The following is a 21,155-nucleotide window of genomic DNA, read 5'->3' as shown; positions in this document are numbered from 1 at the left end:
TTCGCAATCCAGAGATTCTCCTGCCAACTTTTTCTCATCTAACTATCTTCGTCATAGGTGACAAAAAAAATGTCCCAATTCAAATCTTATGAGACATTATTTGTTGCCCAAGACTGACAATTGCTTGGCCCCAATTCTAAGCAGTTTCCAGGTCAAAAACTGGACGAAGAACTTTTGGATTTTCTGGAACTTTCACTCATCTCAACAAAGTGACCATCAGGTTCTTGGTCACCTTTTGATAGCAAGTTATTTGCTCAGTTTCAGATCTTGGAAGAGTTATTCCTACAATTCTTCCACTCAAGAATTATATGATACTGGGAACTTTCTCCGGAAGGAATTTCACTTACCAACTTCAGTGGCACAGGTGACCAGCCAGCGAACCATCTCTCTCCGCCTCCAGTTCAGTGTGGACAGAGTCATCCTCATTACCTGTGAAAAAAAAAACACAATCATGTTTTCAATTTCAGAAATAATTGGACTTAGTTTAACTACTACCTTTGCAACGTTTACATTTACTAGCTGAAAAAAGCAGCCATTTTAGACTAAATACTGAAAAGTAAATCTAACATATTGACAGTTACACCCATGATTAACTGTGGTTCTTCCATTTCCAGCAGTTTGGCACAGAAAAGTCTGTCCACATGTTAAATAGTAGGAGAAACAGTCTGGCAAAGCCACAACGAAACTGCTACTTTGACAATGTCGAGGGTTTGTGTTTACTGTGGAACCCAACAGGCGCAATTATGTGGTTTTCTTTGCAGCAACAATGGTTAAGTTGCTGCAAGAAGTTTTCCCTGTTAATTTGTAGTGAGGCTGTGTAGGACTGCAGAAAATACAAATCCAAGAAAATGGTAACCATGGTTAGATGCAGGACCAGTCGCTGTACTTGCCGCTCTTTCCTTTTCGGTCACATACCAAACTAAATAAATAACACTCCCACAAAACATATCGTCCATCCCTTCCACAACAAGTGTATACATTTTGGTTAATTAATCAAGAAAATAATAGGTAGATTGATTAATTAATCAGGAAAATAATTGTTAGTTGCAGCCCTAATTTCCATGTCTCTAGAGCTGTAGAACAGTGCTTGTGGAGCTTTGACAGCTGAGTTTTTATGGGTTACAGTTATGGGAACAGCAAGTAACTTTGGAAATCAAATCCTTTTTCCTCAGCCTCAACATCACACCAGCCATGACTCCCACCCTCCTTTTTTAGCAATTGTCTTACTTTGTTTTTGTTTGTTTTTTTAACCATGATTTATATCCTGATGCCCTTAAAGTGGTTGTATATAGTAATTTGTTTTTACTTTTTAGCTTACAAGTATGTGCTCCCTATGTACGTGTCTTCTACTGTTAGCATTTTTATGATCATTGTTTTTAAATATGGATGGCTTGCTCTACTTTATTGCTACAAAACAAGTCTAGCTACCTGATATTGGTGCAGGGTTAAAACAAATTGACAAATCCATTAAAGCACACCTATTAATACATCCTCTTATGTGATCATGTTCCTCGCTATCTCCAGGTTATGATTTTGCTTTAAATACTTGTTAACATCATCACAAATGTGATATATGAAACACAGTACCTGCAGGCCGAGCTCCAGTGCTACGTTGAGTAGGGTTATGTCAGGTGAGTTGTCTGCCGGTGTGGCTATCTTAAAGGCATCCTGGGCCAGTTTGAAAATTAAGGAAGAAGAGTGGATGTTTTTCTGGATGGCCTCCAGCACCGTCCGCAACCTCAACATATCACCTGCAGGCAAAGATAATAACATTAGTTATCTTGTTGTCACATTTCAGGAAATAACGGCCTTGAATGTGTGGATTTGTTGATGGTACCTTTAGCAGCAGTTAGCATGGTGGAGGCTAGCTCACACTGCTGTGACTCCAGGTGTCCCAGTGTGAACCAGCGTGGGTATCTACTGGGAACTATGGAGATGCCATGGTGAGGGTGGCCTACGTCACCGGAGCCTCCCGATGATTCCAAAACAGGCAACCTGAAAAAAACCCCAAACATGTCATGTGTAATTTAGAAAGGTTTATTGGTAGAAATTGATGGAATATACCTCCAATAAATAGGTTTATGTTACATGTCATTTAGCAGACGCTTTTATCCAAAGCGACTTACAATGGAATCAAGTACAATTAGCCAGGGGTGGTCTTTGGTACACAAGGTAGGGTCTTAACCACTGAGCCACTCCACCCCCACTCCATATATGTGTATAACTGCTTTAAAAGAGAATGTTGTTCATAGTCGCCATCTTGTGCTTCCTCAGCAGCCTGAACAGACAAACCAGGAACGCATATATTGCATTTTGAGGCCACATCTAACCAGGCAAATGTAGAATTGCGGCTACATTAACCCTCTTGTAATAATAATAATAATAATAATAATAATAATGATAATACATTTTATTTGATAGCGCCTTTCTGACAACATAAAAATAGAATAAAATACAGTAAAATATAATAATAAAAGAAAATAAAATCCAACAGTGCTGTGTGGTCAGTGCGAGTATGTTTATCTAAAAAGGTGAGTTTTTTTTTGCGATTTGAAGTGTGGGAGGGAGTCTGTGTTTCGGAAGTGAGGCGGGAGGGAATTCCAGAGGTGGGGGCAGATTGGCTGAATGCTCTGCTCCCCATGTTGACGAGACGGGCTGGAGGGACAGTGAGGTGGATGGAGGAGGAGGATCTGAGGGTGTGGGCAGGAGTGGATATATGGAGAAGATCTGAGCGGTACGGAGGTGCAAGGTTGTGTATGGCTTTGAAGGTGAGGAGCAGTATTTTATAATTGATGTGTTGTGTGATGGGGAGCTAGTGGAGCTGCTGTAGGACGGGTGTGATGTGATGGAAGGGGGGGTTTTGTGAGACGATACGGGCAGCAGAGTTCTGAACCTGTTGTAGGTTTTGGAGGGTTTTCTGAGGGAGACCATACAGAAGTGAGTTGCAATAATCCAGACGGGAAGAAACAAGACTGTGGACCAGGATGGTAGTGGTGTGAGGAGTGAGAGGGGTGGAGACAATTGATGTTGCAGAGGTGGATGTAGGCGGACCGGGTAACATTATTGACATGGAATGTGAAAGAGGGGATCACCCAGACTCTTTACCTGAGGGGTGGGGGAGATAGAAGAGTTATCAATGGATATGGAAAAACTGTGGAGTTTGGATAGGGTGGATTATGACCATCATCATATTAAGTCGCCTGGATTTATTATGATTTTATGGCTGTAGAATTGTCATGTTCAGTGGGTGAGTGCTTCTTTCTGCACCTCTTTCCAAGATAACTTTCACTTTTGATATTTGGCAGTTATTCAACTGTTTAGGAATTACGGTACTGAGATGCTGACGTCACGAAGTGTGACGCACTGGTGAATCTTGTCTGTGATTGGACGTTTCCGTGGAAGTACTGAGGGCTACCGAAATTATATATGGTGCACAGCTCTAGAGTCGCGGGGGGTGCTGTGCCAATCTCAGCTGACATATGACAAATGATCCAGGAGCTACGGTAATGAGAAGTACACATGTGGAATCCTATCGGCAACGACAGGACTGTAACAAGGTTAAGTTAATGCATAAACCAACATCAGAGAGTGTGGGAGAGAGTAGGCAACATCCTTTCTGGTATACAAAGGCCACTGTAGTTCCCTAATTTACCTAGGAAAAGGAGTTCTTCCTTCTGTAGTTTGATCATGAGATGTTACTACTTCTTACACACTGGACCATAAGAAAGTAATACTGTTTTCCTACTTTGTTTTTAACAACACAGCAGTTTAAAATTAAAATGTGTTTAGAGATCCTGACCTCATTGCACGGAGAGCCACTTTATACGCCAGGTCTGCGTCATGTGGCAGCAGCGCGGAGAAGAGGTACTTGGCAAAGGTGTGCATGGGAACACTCTCTCTGTGGATGACTTCACCTAAGCCACTAAACGGACCAGCTGCAACAAGAAAAGGCAAAACAATGTTGTCAGCGTCTTAAATGATCACATTGGTTTATTCAATACGGAACTAAAACAAGATCAAGATTATGAGTCAAACTGAAATCCTTGAAGGAAACTCATAAAGTATCGTGGGATGGTATAAAGTAGTACCATCTAGAAGCTGTATGGCCTGCTTCCGAAGAGTCTGCACCAGGAGATCATCCAGCTCTAGTTCTTGAAGTTTAGCGACAATCTGCTCCTCGTTGCGACACACCTAAAACACAGTCACAACACACATTCTGTTCAGTTTTCCCCAAACCATCTCAGAACATCATCGAGTCATGGAAGAACTGATTCTTACTTGCTAAGAAAACACTTTGAAGTAGTGCTGGGCAGTATAACAGTTCTATTTTTTTATGATGTGAATTTTTCATATGCTGCAAGAACGGTATATGAAAAAAGAAATGTTCAAGGGGGGACCATTTTCATTGCTGCACCACCCAAACACATTAACTGTGGAAGTAACACAGGAATGGACAGGTTGGAACTTCAAGGTTCTGAGGTGGTAGCACAAGATGACACAGGCAAATTTGTACCAAAAAGAGGAGCCATGTCTGTTTTTAGGATGTTTTTTGGGTTTGAAAAGTCTGACGTGGACCAAACAACCATTTACTGACAATGTTATCGGGCTAAATCTGTTGCTGGAAGCAGCAACACAAGCAATTTATGTCACCATATTAGTGGAAAAACCTGTGTTTACCATTTTACCAAAAAATTCAATTGTATGCCGTGAAACTCGTTAAAATTTTGAAAAAGATGATCATATAAATGTTTGGTCGAGTTACAGGAACTGCAGTATTTTATAACACCTCACTCCCTTGTATCATTGTGACTCTCCCTATTGTTTCACCACACAACAGATGTGGTTTTCTTTTTTTCAGCCGGTGATCCACTAAGATCTCACTTTGCACATTTGATTAATATTCAAGACAAACTTTTTGCATAAAACCTTCATGTTTTTGCTGATTCCCATGGCATTAACAAAAGCCTTTGGCAGTCGTGTTCAACACTTTGAAGCAGATTAGCATTTGTGCAAAGAAACGTTCCTTGGCTTTAATCTAATTCGCAGTGACTTTCTGCTTGTTTTTCACCGAACAAAACAACATGACCTTTTCTCTCCCCCGCTCTCTTGCTCTCTCTGCAGTTTTCAATCTTGATAGTTTGTGGCAATAAACAAATTCAGAAGAACCATATACCTTATCCTGAGTGTACAGGCCCTCGGGCATTATCCTCTGCTGGCCCATCCCCATCAGAGCCACCTCTATGGCTAGAGTCAGGTACGACTCCCCACTGTCAGGACTTCCCCACACGGGTACGTGGTGGTAGACTGGTGGTCTGGGTTCTCCTTCTGAAGGTGGAAACAAAGTCAAGACAGATCAAAGATTTGATAATTGATTCACGAAAAAACCCAACAAAATACAAACGATGCTAACGAGTTTTTTTCAGACCGTGGACAAACGATTACAATCTGGCGAGTGACGAGCAAGGATATTTTACTTAACTTATAATTTATTCACCTCGTTTTCTATTATATTTATAAAAAGAACATACTGACATTTAAGTAACTAAGACATAAATGTATTTAGATTTATTATTATGGTTGTATTTGTATTTATGGTGTGTACCACTGTGTTTCAACTGTCGACACAGGCTTTTCCTGAGCTCTTTTTTTTTTTCCTCTTATTGATTAGTTTGGGCCTTAGTGTGTTTGTTATTTGTTGATTCGATTTGATGATTGGATGATACACAGCCATGTCCCGCCTCCTCCTTTTGACAGATGTTCCCAGCTGTCTTCCACAGGGAAATAAAGCCCATTGACCGGGTCACACACACACACACACACACACACACACACACACACACACACACACACACACACAAAATAATCATACCACTCTGCTCAAATTCCCAAAACAACAAAGGCAAATCACTCAACTCTTTCTTTAGAGCACCAACACACACACAAACACACACACACACTTATGCACACACACACTTGAGTGTGCCAGTGGTCAATGTGTTGCTTTGGCTGACAATGGCTCCCTGTAGCCTGGGAACAATGGAAAAAAAAAAGAAGCCCCTATTCTGCTTTGTTGCAATGACCACTGGTGCAAAAAGGCCCTGGGCAGGATGAGAAATGCAAATGGTGATGGATTCTATACATACCACACTCACACACTGACACACACACACACTGACACACACAAAGAGGTGGTCTAAATGAGCAGCGTGTTCCAACCCGATCCATTCATGCTCTGCTGGTTCATGGCTCTGCAGCACAATGACGCCTGGTCCATATATAAGAACATCGACTCTGGGTGTAAATGAGTCACTGCTGGTGACCCTCATCGACCTCTGCTCACGATTGAACGGCATCAGCTAATGAAAAGTGTTGTGGGCGGAGTTTCCATCGAATTGTTGTGTAGTGCTTTAAACCGTGTCAGTGATAATGCAGCAGATTCAACAGTGGAATCTGTTGAATCTCATAGAGGATAGAGGATGAGTAATTTATGTAATTTTTTGAGTAATTTGAGTAATTTGAGTAATTTATGTCTAGGAAAACATGGCTGCCTGGCGCTGGGACATGACAGATTTTCGCCTGCCAACGTCTGTGTCAGCTCAAGTTCACACTCTTTTAGGAGTGTGTGTGTGTGTGCGTGCCATTTAATCCAAAGGGAAACTGACATTTGTGCCACATTGTTAACCTCTTGTTAACCTCTCATTCGATTGCACCAATGTCCATAGAGGAAATCAGCGATTTTAGCTCACAGAACGTGGTAGTTACTGCTCTACTGTGGCCTTGTTTGGCAAGTTTCATGCTACTTAAGAGAATCCTAATGATGGAATTCAAACACTTAAATCACCCTTTTGATCTTACTCTCAGAGGCAGGAGTGGATCAACACCTCCTGTGAGCCATGATGTAAAATCGCTAATTTTCTCTATGGGCTTTGGTGCGGAAGGCGGGGGAGAGAGCAGTTACCAGTGACAAAAAACTTTCAAAGGTTTCATGTCAGAAAATGCTGATGTACAGTAAGATTAAGCAGCAAACATATTCTAAAGATGGTGTAGACTTTGCATCACAGAGATTGTATAAGGTGCGCAGTGGCAGCCACATGTACAACACTGAATATGTGCAAATGCCTCATACAACCACACTGCACTATATCTTTAACATATAGTCAGTATAGCCTTACAGAGCTGCTATCGTGTCACCTTATTTCCATGCCTGAGATTCATACGGCAAGCCTTAAGTGACAGAACTCTGGGACCAGAAAATCCTGACTGAAGTCAACAGTTTGTTGATTCACCAGAAATAATGGAAATTACAGGGTTCAGGAGCAAAAACACTTCAGCACTGATTAATGTTGCAGCGCTGGCAACTGTGAAGTTTGTGAAAACAGAAAATCGCATGTCGGATTTTCTTTTTTTCCAGGAAACAACGTTATTGATTTTCAAACAAGCATCTTTCAAAAAGGAGAAACATAATCACGTTCCAGTACCTCCAGTGTCCATGCTGTTGTCGTCGTCCACACGGCAGGTTTCAGTGAGCGTGACAAACAGACACCCAATCGGGTCTAACGGGTGACCGACCCAGCCTTCCAGGTTGGTGGTGGAGGTCACGCCCCTCTGGAGAAGCTCTGACCAAGGAAGAGGGACAGTTAGAATTACGTGAAATGACTGAGACAGTGTACTGCTCCCCCTTTTAAAACACAGTGTGTGTGTCTTTACCTTTCTTTTGGTGTTTGTAGATGTCCATCTGCCTCTGCTGTTGGAGGCGGAGTGTGTTGATGATGGCCACGGCCAAACGCAGGGCTTCCCTGGAGTAACCGTGGGAGCGCAAGGCGTCAACGCGAGCGCACGCTGTTGGGACGTGGTCTACGTGGTGGACAGAGACAACAGACGGGGTCAGGGAGACACACTCTTTGTTTTCTTTCAAAATTTCTCTCTTACCCTTTTTTTATAGACAACACACACACACACACACACACACACACACACACACACACTCTCACTCACTCACTCACTGCAGGCTCAGCAGAACACCAATGCTTGTCTGATAGCTGGCTTAAATTGCAGAATCTGACAGATCTTAGCTGGAAGCTGCTTACTGCAGATACTGACCTCAGTATCAGCAGAATTTCTCCGTGTGTAGGTGTGTTCTTATATTTGTTACTAGTTTAGGACCTTTTTTTTCCTGGCATAAACACCTTGTCAGGACCAGTAGTCCTCATGGAGACCAAAACCTGGCAGAACCTCATTTCTGAGGCACTGGTTAAGTTTAGGTCTGTGGTTATGGTTAAGGTTAGGGATGACGCTTGGTTTAGACTGTCCAAATGAATGGAAGTCAACGTAGTGTCCTAAGAAGAATAGCTGTGCAAACCTCTGTGTGTGTGCATGTGTGCTGGTAAATCATGTATATGAATTTATACACACGTTTCCATATAGACTACAGAGTAATGGATTCAGGTTCTTACCGAGCCAGAGAGGCAGGCCCTGTGGATTGAAGAGCAGACTCTCTCCTTCTCTCTGGTAGGACGGAGACATGTAGAAGTCGCTGCTGATGATCCTCTGCAGGTGACTGTCCTGCCAGTGCAGGTCACAGGCCTCGACAGCTCTGCTGAACACTGTCCTTCTAGGTCTGGCCAGAGAGTCTGAGGGAGAACAGAGACAAACACGGGATCAGTAGCCGTTTAAGATGCAATATAAGAATAATCAGAGCACCTTTCATACATGAATTCAGTGCCTCTATCACCCCCTGTGGATTTCTGAGAAATGATGACCTAATTTTCGCTCCCCTGTCCATACTCTCTCTCTAACACAAACAGATTGACTTTAATGTATGAAACTTGGAGCTGTGTGGTGAAAGAAAGAGCAGCAAATGCCGGCACATAGTCAGACAAGGAGCTCTCGATTGCTGTTGGCAGAGCAAGCATTTTCTATATTGCACAGTAACGTTTAAGAGAAGCCAAAATCGTGATTGACCAAGAAGATCCCGGTGTAATCTCAGCATTAGAATCTACTTTTTGAATTTTTTTTTTGGATGCTTCTTGCTGTTTTGTGCCGTGTGCTTCTTCTCATTCGTAATCCGATCTCTGTGGACAGATTTTCATAACAGACCTTCAGAATATGTGTGTGTTGTTTCCTTTTTGCTTACCCTGGGCAAGGTTGCTCTGCGGCAGAGCATTAGTAATGTTGGGCAGCTCGCTGCCATAGTTGCCGTCCTCCAGCGGGCAGATGTCCATGTCTCCCCATTTCTTCAGCTGCTTCAACCAGCAGGTCTTCTCTTCGCTTTTGCAGTGGGGGTTTAGAACCACGCACACCCACAATGCACCTGAGGATAGAGGGTAAAAAAAGATGGGTTAACCTAAATTCGGGAAGTGTCAGCCATCGATGAACTGGTCAAGTCCTTCAGCGAGCAAGATTCTGGTTTGAGAGGACACTGTGACCTTTGACCGTTGACCAAATCCTACAACATGTAAACATGCAAATCAAATTTCTGAATCCGGGCAAAATGAATATGCAGAATTTGACAGAATTCCATCAACATGTTCTTGGGATGTCACGTTCTTAAGGACATGGGGCTAAACAATTTGGGGAAGATTAACCGCTCTATATTCAAAATGTTCATAAAGCATATATGAATCAAAATATCTCAATTATCAAAAGCTGTGACTGTGTTCTACGAAGTAAAAATATAGTTATTCCATTAAGACAATGATGTGCCCTTCCTGTAAATAATCTCTGATATTGAAAAAAAGACAGGTGGATTTATCGTAAATTGCTGGCCAAACAAATTTCCTTGCTTTGAGTGTCACCTTAATTACATTACATTTAATAAAATCAAATCACTTGAAGTACCAGTTGAAGTCTTGGTCACCTTTTCTGCTGCGTCATTGCACCAAACTCCTGGCCTTTAAAACTGCGTCTCACCAGACAAGAGGAAGGAGCTCTGTTCGTCCTCTCTGCGTATGTGCTGTGATGTCTATCACTCACCCAGGAAGTGTTCTTATTGACCTCCTAAATGCTGAGATTGATCGCAGAGAAGCTGAGCAGCTGTATTGATCGGCAGCCTTTATCCTTTGCTCGGAGGAGCAGCCTCTGACCAGATGACCTCATTGCTTACTGGGACAAGCGTTAACCTTACAAGGTGCCTGGTAGAGCTTCAAGTGACGATTACTGTCTGAATCGATTGATCGGTCTTTCATTTTCTAGATGAACCAATTTGTTGTTTGGTCCACGTTGAAAAATGTTGATTTGGCATTGCCATCAGTCACACAAGATTTGTATCTTTTACTTTATAACCAATTGGTAACCATTAGCCGTTGCACCGTTTCTCGTTTCTCTGCCAGTTCTTACCCAGTTCATCCCAGAGCTGCCGACACTTGTCAGTCATGCCCGTGCCCTGTTGTCTCCATAGCGACAGCCGAGGGTCCGCCATAAACTGTTCCGTGATGAGCGTCAGCATCCGGGCGCCGTTGGAGTCTCTCATTCGAAGCATCTCCCGCACCTGGAAACACCAGCAGAGCTCAGTTACAGTAGTTCCTAACAATCTGCTCCTCCATCTGGTGCCACTGTGTGTGTCCTTGCAACTTAGAAAAAAAAAATATAATTTCTTTAATTTTCCTTGGGGGAGAAAACAAACCTTGGCAAACATGGAGTTGAGCTGTTTCCCAGAGCCATAGTATCCTCCCTGTGATAGAAACTCTTTGACCTGCTCCCTGACTTGATCTTCGTTCAGATGCCAACAGTTGTCATCATCAATGCTGGCGCCTGCAGTTGGGTCTGGTGCACCTGGGAACACACACACAGACTTAGGCTACATCCAATTTCACTTTCACCTCCTTCCCTTGTGTTTCACTTACATGCCAAATAAATGATGCTAGCTCTGTTTTAGTTTGAATATTTACGAGGTTGTGTTTTAATTTGGACGGGCAAAAGCTGAGGCCTCTGAAAACGATAACACAGTTACACACACACTCTCTGATTGGTTTTCAATGTCACCTCGTTGTCGGTCATACATCTTAAGAAATCCCTGCTCTTTGTCGTTTCCCACCAGCATTACTTTCTGAAACTAAGGGAAAAAAATGCAAAATAGAGAATTTGTTTCCTGTTTGCACCAGCATCTTTTTGTTTTTAACCCTTTAACACAGAGCATATCGCAGATGACACATTTGCACATGCGCAATTTATATTACCATAGTTACAAGACGGTTTGTGCTATCGGAAAAATTACAACGTTTTCTGAAAGCTGAGAAGTTACATGTGTGGTTATCGCGGATATTTCACTCGTGTTGTTGCGGGAAGCCGGCAAATCAGCGTCTTTGTCAACAGAGAGGAAAGGGTTGAAAAAACACCTGTACATAGTTTCCTTTTTTTTTTAGACAAAAACTCAAACAAATGTTATTTTAAATGTTTTATACTGTTCAAATTTCAAATTTAACACGCAAAATCTGGTGTTCAATGAAACTTTTTTTTCTTCTTCATTTTAAATTGTTATTAAAAACACTATTTTAACATGTGGTAAGTTGTAAATAACTGCCAGATATTGAAGGTTATTCTGGAAAAAAATGTCCAGATGGACATTTCGAGGCTCGTGTCTTAATAGAGACACACACACAAGAAAAGAAACCTTAAAACAATCAGATCATATATCAACATCCTTCTCACACCATCAAAGCTGGCGTAAACAGAGGTGCGTGTCCTTCCTGTCCTCAATTCTTACCCCAAGAAACAAAATAAACAGACAGACGGTGACAAGGGGAAATGTAGTTTACTAAATGTCTGCACATGTGGCCCAGTTTTAATCTGTCCAAACTGAAGCTTATCGTGCAACAATGATCCTGAAAACAAACAAAACCTTGCCGCCTTTGCACCTGCGTGACATTTACAAAACCCTGCTCTTTACAAGCTAATCATACACCGAGGGGAAGATATAAGGCCAACTTTATTTTTCTAATATCCTGTGCTGAGCATGTGTGTCTGGGTAATACTACAGGGACATGTTGATACGCTCTAAACTGGGAAGGCGCTTTGATGTAGGCAGGAAGTGAGCGAAGGAAAAGCCCAGAGACGTGTTTCCAACTGAGTGCACTGCAGCAAAACAGCAACATTCCTCATCAAAGACAGTCTCACTCCTGGAGCCACTGAGCTGAACTTCAGGGCCCCCATGAGCCCCCACCACCACCACCATCCTCCCCCTGCTTCTTCTTTCTCTCTTAAAACACTGAGAGGAAACGCTGCCCAGCACTTCCTGGACAGGAGCGCTGGAGAATGTCAACATTTAGAAAGAAGATGAAACGGAGAAAACATTAAGAATTTTGTTTGGTGAAAGGATGTGTCTTGTTTTGTCGTTCCACTGAAGCCTGCCTGCTACAGATCTCCTCGTCTTTTTTTCCTCTCAGCACTTTCATCTTCCCTTCCCTTCCCTCCCATCTCCAAGTGCCATTTCTCTTGTCTCTTCCCCTCAGGTTCCCTTAGTTACCACACATTTTATTTTTCTTTACTTTCTGCTGCACTCGTTTCACCATTTCAACGCGTTTCTCTCCACTTTCTTTTAACACACTCCTGCCATTTGAAGGAGGGGAGGTGACTGGAGAGTGGGAGCTAAATCAAACAAGCCATTTGAAGCCCATGGCTTGCTGCTTCACTGGAGTAATCACAGTCTCTGACGTATGACAGCCTGTGGACTAGCATGCAGCATGTTTCAAGTCTGGAAGCTTTTAAGTCTGGCCTGTTTCTGTGAAGATATCACTGCAGAGGGATGGACAGCATCTCCACAAAGTAGAGGTACAAGCCTCTTTTTAAAGACTGTGCAAAGCAACGGCAAAGAGTTTCAGTATATTTGTTAAAAAAAATGGTGGCTGAGGACGAGAAAAAGTTATGCCCGTGGACTAACAGTTTCTCCCCAGTTGTCTAAAGTAAGGCTTAGTGTTAGCACTGTAACAATGTATCACTCGTGAGTAACTGTACCTGCTCCTACACTACTGTCTTTGGTTGACTAGCTAGTAGAGATGTCTGTTGATGTAAACACACAGAAAAACTCTGCCACTTTAGACTGACTACTGCTGTGAGGCTGCAGTACCACTAAGGGCGAAAGAGGGAGACAGAGAGCAGGACTGTAGCGAAACCACCTCTTTGTTTGTGTATGTTTGTGGATTTAGTTAAACTGCCACCAAAATGGTGAAAATGTTGCTTGATACTGGCGTGTTCACATCAATATTCTGTACACGGTGACATTGCAGACTTTGGTCCCCACTAAAGTGAGTAGATCAGTATTTATGTGTGGCAGTGCATTAGCAGGATGGACAGGTTCTCTCCGGAACATTCAGACTTTAAGTTGCACCAAAGCAGCTGAACATTGCTTGTCTACATGTTTGTTGAACAGGAAGCTTTATAGAATTAACATTAATAACCTGTTACAAACACAGACTTTGGACCCCACTAAAGTGTAAAAATCTGAAGGTGTGTCCTTTTGGATAAGTGCAACATAAGTGTGGCTCTACAAAACCAAACCAAACTGCTCTTACCATGAACCTGGTTGATCTCGGAGTTGGAGGACAGGATCTCGTCGGCCAGTTTCTGAGCAGTGGGCAGCACCTCGGTGTGGTGAGCTGTGATCAGATACTGGACCAGCTTCTGCAGCTGATCTCTGTTCATCTGGAACAACGTCTCTGAGATGGGCAGCCGCAGCTTCACCTGCACCAGACACAAACACATATATATTAATTTTCGATTATGCAATAGCAACTTTCCTACCAATGACCAATTGCAATTCAGTGACCACAAGTGAGACACTTGGTCTCTCGATAAGGCTGAGGCTGATTCACTGATAGATTAAGAAAATATACTATATACTATAAGTATAATTCAAGTCTGGCAGGCCAAATGAAACCCCTTTGGTGGACCAACTTTGGCCCTCAGGCTCCACTTTGGGCAATCCTGGTCTCTCTATTATTTCAAGGAATGTCTGTCCAGTCATATAACTGCCTAATAGTTTGTTTGACAGTCTTCAAACTCGGCAGGTGACTTACTCAGGAGACCAGTCTTTGCAATGCCGACAGCGTTTGAAAGAGAAATGTGAGAGACATCGGTAGAAACGCGACAGATATGTCGCCAAACAAGGCACTTCTGCCTTGTGTCACATGGAGAAATGATCTGTGTGCAGTTTACTGCAGCAACCATGGTCACAAAGTACACACTTGAATGTTCTTGTGCAGTCCAGGTGCACGACTGAGTTGTGAACCTGCATTAATCTGGCGCTGAAAGTCACAGATCTATATTGTGTAACGTGAGTTATAGTTACCTGTTCAGGCTTGCGAATCCGGTACAGAGACAGCGCCACCACGTGTGCACAGTAGAAAATATCCCTGTTCCCACATCCACAGGTGACCGAAGTGATCTTGCAGCGGTCGAAGCTGATGGCCACCTTGTGTGTGACTGCTGGCTCTGACGACGTGGTGGGTTCAGTGACCGTGCCGCTGAGGTGAAACCCTGCAAACACAAACAAGGAAGGGGGGAGACGTGAGTCTTTCATTGGGTTCAAATTAAATTAAAGCAATATTAAGAGCTATGTGACATCTTAAGATGAACAGCGATGGCACAACATCAGTCACGCCAGAGTTAAAACATTTTAAACTCATTTGTTTTAGCTTCTATTTAGATTTTATATGTTGACTATAAAGTAAAGAAGTATGAAATGAAATAAAGAAGAGATATGTGGCAGCCTGAGCTTCTTCAAACTAGATGTAGACTTATTAACCAAATAATCAGATGGATATTGCCTTTTTTGGTATATCAAGTATGAATTTTTTCTTTTCGGAAACCTCGATGTTGCCAGGTCACTAAAACTTTATTTTCTGTTATTCAAAATGATTTCTTATTGAAAATAATGTAGAATAATTAAATGTGGATTAGACAGAGAGGTCATTAGTTTTTTTGTGTTATTCGACCGAGGAAAAAACAAGAAAACCAACCATCGGATGCTCTGATTTATAAAAAAACGGCTTTGGCCATAGAAAAACTATTATCAGTTGACCTCTACTTCACACAAAGTGAAACCAGTACAAAACACACATTTAAATGAGGCGTATATAACAGGACTCCACCATTTGATACTCTCTCCACCTCCCTCCTTTTGCCTCTGTGCGTGCGTGCGTGCAGCAAAAACAGGTTGCTAAGGGTAGTTAATTAAATACTGTAGATTAACGTTGACTCTGCTTTGCGTAGTTAATCTTTACAGCCCTTGTACACCAACTGGACTATTTGCGGTTACGCTCTGTTGAGCTGTTGTTAAGCGAACGTGGGTTGACCGTGTCGTTTTTGCAGGATGTCAGGCATCGTTGCCTTTAGCTTCTCTTCATCAGCATCTGTTTGGTCGTTTTGGCATGTGGAATTAGCAGGATGGATTCTGAAACATTGATTACTAAGCCATTATTCCGCCGTCATGCATGTGCGTTTTGGCCGTCATCAGCCTGACAGCTGTAGCCTTTGAAATAAGTTTAACTGCAGGTTTTAACGGGGGACTGAAACCTAATCAGCCTTTGTTGATGCTATGGTAGTAGCATAGTCTCAGACCTGTGGAATGAAAACAGTGAACACAGAGAATTGGCAAATTTTTTTGCAGTGACACGACACATAGGTTTTCTATATTCCAGGGAAATGGATTACCCATGTAAAATATACAGCAATTCAGACGGTAACTAAAGGATTTTTCTAGGATTACTGACTTTATTCCACCTGCCAACAAAAACATATCTAGCGAAAATAAATCTTAATCTTACAGATGTTTAACTCTATTGTGGAGTACCTCAAGGCTCTGTCCTAACTCCTGCTTTTTTGGATACATGCTTTTATTTTACTAAAAAATAACGTCAATATCATTGACATCTGCTCAAGTTTAATTAGAAAATGTCATATATATCACATTTAACGATGTATTATTAATTGTATAGATTGAAACATGAAGAAATTAAGCCATTTCATTCCACCTTTAGAACAAAAGAAGTGAGACTCATAAGTATAGGGTTGAATGAAAAGAACGGTGCCTGCTGAAAGGAAACTAAATTCGATATGAGGAGAAACGTAAGTAAATATGGTCTGTCCAGTCGTCTCATGGTGACAAGTCACTTATTTATGAGGTGAGGTGTCCCACTGCTGCTTTTACAGCCAGAAAGACAGAAGAAAGACAGAAACCTGAGGAGAGGATGAACAATGCGAACTGGAGAGCGATAATGTGGCTATTTTGGGAGTGGGCTAAAAAAGAAATACATGTCTTAAGTTCTGACAAACTAACAAAGTGGACGTGAATAATTAAATTGTGGCCTGATAAGAAAAATGCCTTGATAGCTAACAAAGCAAGTAGTTACACTAACAGCCATGAATCGTTAAAAAGGGCAGCTACTGACACTGTGCTGTTCAACATAAAGCCATAAAACCAAATACCACACTTTTCAATCCAGCGTCCCACCAACATACCAACCACTGACTACTCAGATTGGCATTGTTAAGGTACTCCCACAGGCCACTGCAAAGTATTTTTGTGTGGAAGTACAGACAAAAGGAGAACATTTTTGATGGACCAGATATGTTAAAATGGTGCATCCCATTTACATTAGAGACTGGAAGTCAGAAGTGGGAAAGAACGTCACCTCCAAGTTGAGTCTAAAGCTGTGTTTCTACCGAGTGGAGTGGTTCGATTTGGTACAGAGCGGTGGGAATTGGGAATAATACAAAAAATAACCAGCCAACTATTCCATTTTTGGCACCCTTCCCTTGGGGTACCAGAGTAAAATAGTACGATACCCACGGCAGTCGGCTGACAGCCAAAATCCCCTCTACCAAGTAAAAGTACTGTTATCAGTGGAAACACAAGCCTGACCCAGGGCTTTACCATTCCAAACTGTGCTGTACTGCACCAAACCAAACTTTACCATGATGAAAGCACAGCATAACTGGGCATCTGACAGTGACAGAACAGATAAGAGTGACACTGAGTGAGAATAGACTGCAGGGGGAGGAAGAGCGGCTGATGCATCTGCTAGTGATAGACATAAAGAGTCCTCCAAACTGTAAACCCCACTCTGAGTCAGCCTGTCTAACCAATCTCTGTGTCTTGCAGCCCATGGTTAATATCGTAAATGTCAGAAGAAAGGCTTTGGCTCCCTTCCTTCCCTCCTTGTCATTAATGGATCTACCTGTCGAGCCAATTTGTGCAAACCACAGCTTAAAGTAATGGGAGTCCACATTTTTTATCCTTACAGAGAGGGAAAGATCAGGCAAAAATCTGGAGGAGTGCATGTCTTAAAAGCATCGGGGGAAACATTTAAGAGCAATCTTGCCCCCTGAGCTGTCTAAATAGGCTCTTGTCAGTCATCAGTCATTGCTGCACTTGCCTCCAGAAATCCAGTCTAGCGTTTCAGATGAGTGTTGAAGGTTTGATGGCAGATGATATTCAGCATTCAATCTTTCTCACAGCTGGCAGTGCCTTCCTCCTTTCTCCTGGCTGTAGACCTAAGCCCCTCCCTTCCCTCTCTGTCTGTGTCTGTTAGGTTGAAGCCTATTGTTGCTCAGGCCACAGGATGAATGTGACGGTGACACCGCTGCTCTTTTCACTTTCAATCAAGTCGGAAAATGGCTGACACTGTTCATAGTCCGTCTGTCTGGCACTGCTCCCCTCTCTCTTTCTCCTGCCAGGTTCGCACATAAAACTTTAAGTGATGCTGGGGTAAATTATCTGGTTAAGTTGGCAATTTTTGAGTGAAGTTACTTGGGCATTTTTTATCAGATCCTTCCTTTTTAATGTTGGCCTTCCAAGGTGGGCCAAATAAAAACATACATTTAGTCTACTGTGGTTGACTTAGGCCTTATCCACACAAACATTGCTTTCCCTATATGATTTTTTTTTTTCTTTTTCATGCAAGAAACATCCCCGAAATTACTCTTAACGCTGTAGTGCATATGCCAGACCAAAGCCTGCCCATAAATGACCCAGAGGGAAAGAAGATAAAAAGCTAATGTTAAGTGAAGAGGAGTTCACATTCTAATGGGTGACATCACTAATGGCTACCACTTGCCCTTTTTCTACTACCAAAATTTGGAACATCTAATCAGCGTCACCAGCCCAAAGGCTAATACAGAGGTTAATACAACTTCTGTCGCATTTGTTTTAGATGTTGCTACGCCGTTTGTGTACGCAAAACAACACGTAAAGTGTTGTTATTGACTGCTTTTTGCTAACAATGGCTAGCCCAAGACACGCTTGCATCCATGGTTTCGTCCGACTTCTCCACTGGAACACTGTGAACTCATGGGGCGAAGTCACTCCCAGTTCCGACTTTCGATGTAAATGGAGCACAGCATAAACGCCGACCTTGTCAGGACCAGTAGTCCTCATGGAGACCAAAACCTGGTCCTCATGAGGCAGATCCTCATTTCTGAGAAACTGGTTAAGGTTACGGATAAGGCTTTATTTAGACTGTCCAAATGAATAGACGTCAATGCAGAGTCAAAAGGAAGAATAGCTGCGTGTGCAAAGGAAAACATTGTGTCTTCGGTAGATGGGCATGAAATGGCACTTGATAAAAAAAAAAGATTCAGACACAAACACGAAACAAAATAACCTTTTCAAAGGCTGTCTGCTTTTGTTCTTAATACCAGAGCAAACAAAGACAAAACAAAAGTCCATGATATTTACTGTAGATATCATCTCTCTCTCTCTCTCTCTCTCTCCCCCCCGTATCTTTGTGTTTCTCCTGCAAATACACGTCATGTATATTCTTGCTCTTGGTGTGTGCTCATGCAGATGTACTTTCATGTCCAGAAAACTGACAAACACTGATATATTTAAAGCCAATTACCAGATTAGTCAGCTATTTTGATAATCGATTAATCAGTTTAAGTGTTACAAATATTTTATGGTTTCTTTGAACCATTTATAGAAAAAGGTTTGAGGACAAACCAAGACATTTGAGAATGTCATCGCTTTGAGCATTGGGAAGCACAGATCGACATTTTATGAACCAAACAACTAATCAATCATGCAAATAATCAAGTATAAAATAATCTGAGTATGAAAATAATCAGCTGCAGAATGTGTGCATCATTTACTGATAAATAAAATCTGTGTGTGAATTCAGGCCCCACGTACAATCCTCACATTGACAGAGAAAAGACAATGAACCACAGCGGTTCCTCCGTCCGTCTCCTCCCAGATGAGGTGGATTTGCATGTGGATTTGTTTTATTTGGGAATATTTGCATTTCAATCAAATATATAATAATGCACTTGGGACCTGACATCACAACACATAATTCTCTGGCTGTCACCTCAATATAAAAAGACGGTGATCTGCGGTCATCTATACGTACACGCGTTATTGTGTGCAGACACAAATACACATTCTACCCTGCCTCCCACCGACAATGTTATACACCATCTGCCACTTGATGAAAACCCCACCCACACAAATGCACGTCGGCCAATCAGGAAGCGGAGAGCTCCCCACGCTTACAGGCCATTAACCCCTTAATCAGCTGGGGAGATGGAGCTGGGAGCTCAGCCAAAGTATGCATGAACACCCACCCACACACACACACAGATAAGACTATAGTCTTATTCAAACCCCTGCCTCGCCACAAGCCTTGCAGACGCACACACACACAAACTCCGCCCACTCCTCAGAGTCCATTTTAAAGTTCAGGAACGATGGCATCTTTGATTCATCCTTCTCCTTTTCCCCACAACACTGTGCTAATATTACAAAAACACACAAACACACACAGCCAAAAACCACTCCTTCATTTTGCCACCCACACTGGATCAATGCATTCCATGGTTGTTACAGTAACATAAGTTTAGTGTGAAATCAAACGTTAAGTTGCTTTGGTCCACCATGAGTCTCCAGAACAGTTATTAAACAATTCCCATGATGTTTTGACAGGAACTTGCACTAAATTTTCCATACACATATGATTTTCTTATCACCTGTACAACAAATCTAAAGTTTGCGGGTTGACACAGCCAAACATTGTTACTTTCAATCACTTTTTCCCTCCAAAAACATATACAAGGTCCCTTGTGACCCATCTGCGGCTCCTGACTCTGTCTTTTTGGAATCACTGGTTTAAATCATAAAATTAGGCTGCGTGGGAGAAGAGAGCTACAGTACATTTTTGAAAGTTAAAACTAAACTCAGCCAAGCCATAATCAATGTCTGTCCATGTGAGCTCAAAAATGCCAGGGTGGCATGGAAGGCAGGTGTATCCAGAGTAGATGTGACACATTTATATTTATAATAGTTTGGATGTAGCCTAACTCTATGAGGAAAATGAGGTTGATTTATAGCAACAGTAGACGCTTTCCTGGGGCGTTAATGGCCCCAATTACTGGTCTCAGATCTCTTTTTTTTCAATACAACAGGATGTCTATTTTGTAAATTGTCGTCCAATTTAGATTCAAATAGACCATAAATAAAGCACTCTCAGTGAGACCCAACCTTCACTTCTTCACCAGCTGCACCCTCTCATCCAAATATGGATGAGATTTCTGGTGTCAAAAAACATGGTGGACATGTAGCAAAACTGAAACAGTATTTAAAATGACAGTGAGTTTCTCTACTTTGTCTTGTTGCAGTAACTACAACCTTGGCATAACTGTCTATTGTCAACAAACACAAACACACTTTCATTATTTGAACACACACACACACTCACGTTTCCACCCATTCATCAACGTCATTTAATTGTACCACCGTCCTTGACCCAGTTTACAAAAAAACAAGTGGGGAATCCATTTTAAGAATGAAGTGTGCCAACATCCACTACACTAGGTGGTGATATAACCCTGTTAAGTTTGCCAGTATTAGGCATTTTCCATTTGTCTGATTACATCATAGGCAAAAACAACTTTAACTGGTGGCTAGTTAGGCCTTATCCATAAAGTACAATCTTTTTATTTTTTTGTATCATCGCTAGGCCTGTATGTGGTGCCGTAACACCACTGTAGGACCTCTTTCCCCAAAAAATACCATTGCAATGTGAATTTAAAGCCATTTCAGTACAACTTTGTACAGGCCTTTTGTATGTCAAGCACCATCTTGTGTCTTTCTCCATCCATTAACTTCAAAATATTTAACCCCAAATCAAAACAATCTGGATTTTGTCCATGTCTTTTCGCTGTGG

General features: G+C 42.1%; 1 protein-coding gene across 1 annotated transcript in view; it reads right to left on the bottom strand.

The window, feature by feature from the left end:
• Positions 1–21,155, bottom strand: part of zswim5 (zinc finger, SWIM-type containing 5) — a 61,425-nt gene that overhangs the window by 2,797 nt on the left and 37,473 nt on the right. The window contains exons 2-15 of the mRNA XM_044021135.1: positions 14,282–14,469; positions 13,506–13,674; positions 10,622–10,770; positions 10,336–10,486; positions 9,134–9,310; positions 8,454–8,630; positions 7,708–7,854; positions 7,479–7,616; positions 5,174–5,325; positions 4,089–4,191; positions 3,800–3,935; positions 1,838–1,995; positions 1,588–1,751; positions 348–429 (exon numbers count right to left, since the gene is read on the bottom strand). Coding sequence (XP_043877070.1) covers positions 348–429; positions 1,588–1,751; positions 1,838–1,995; positions 3,800–3,935; positions 4,089–4,191; positions 5,174–5,325; positions 7,479–7,616; positions 7,708–7,854; positions 8,454–8,630; positions 9,134–9,310; positions 10,336–10,486; positions 10,622–10,770; positions 13,506–13,674; positions 14,282–14,469 — 2,091 coding nt within the window. The remainder of the gene's footprint in view (positions 1–347; positions 430–1,587; positions 1,752–1,837; positions 1,996–3,799; positions 3,936–4,088; positions 4,192–5,173; positions 5,326–7,478; positions 7,617–7,707; positions 7,855–8,453; positions 8,631–9,133; positions 9,311–10,335; positions 10,487–10,621; positions 10,771–13,505; positions 13,675–14,281; positions 14,470–21,155) is intronic.

The sequence above is a fragment of the Solea senegalensis genome, linkage group LG1 (assembly GCF_019176455.1).
Source record: "Solea senegalensis isolate Sse05_10M linkage group LG1, IFAPA_SoseM_1, whole genome shotgun sequence".
NCBI lineage: Eukaryota > Metazoa > Chordata > Actinopteri > Pleuronectiformes > Soleidae > Solea > Solea senegalensis.
Note: the sequence above shows the minus strand (reverse complement) of the source record. Positions and strands in the feature narration are given on the sequence as shown.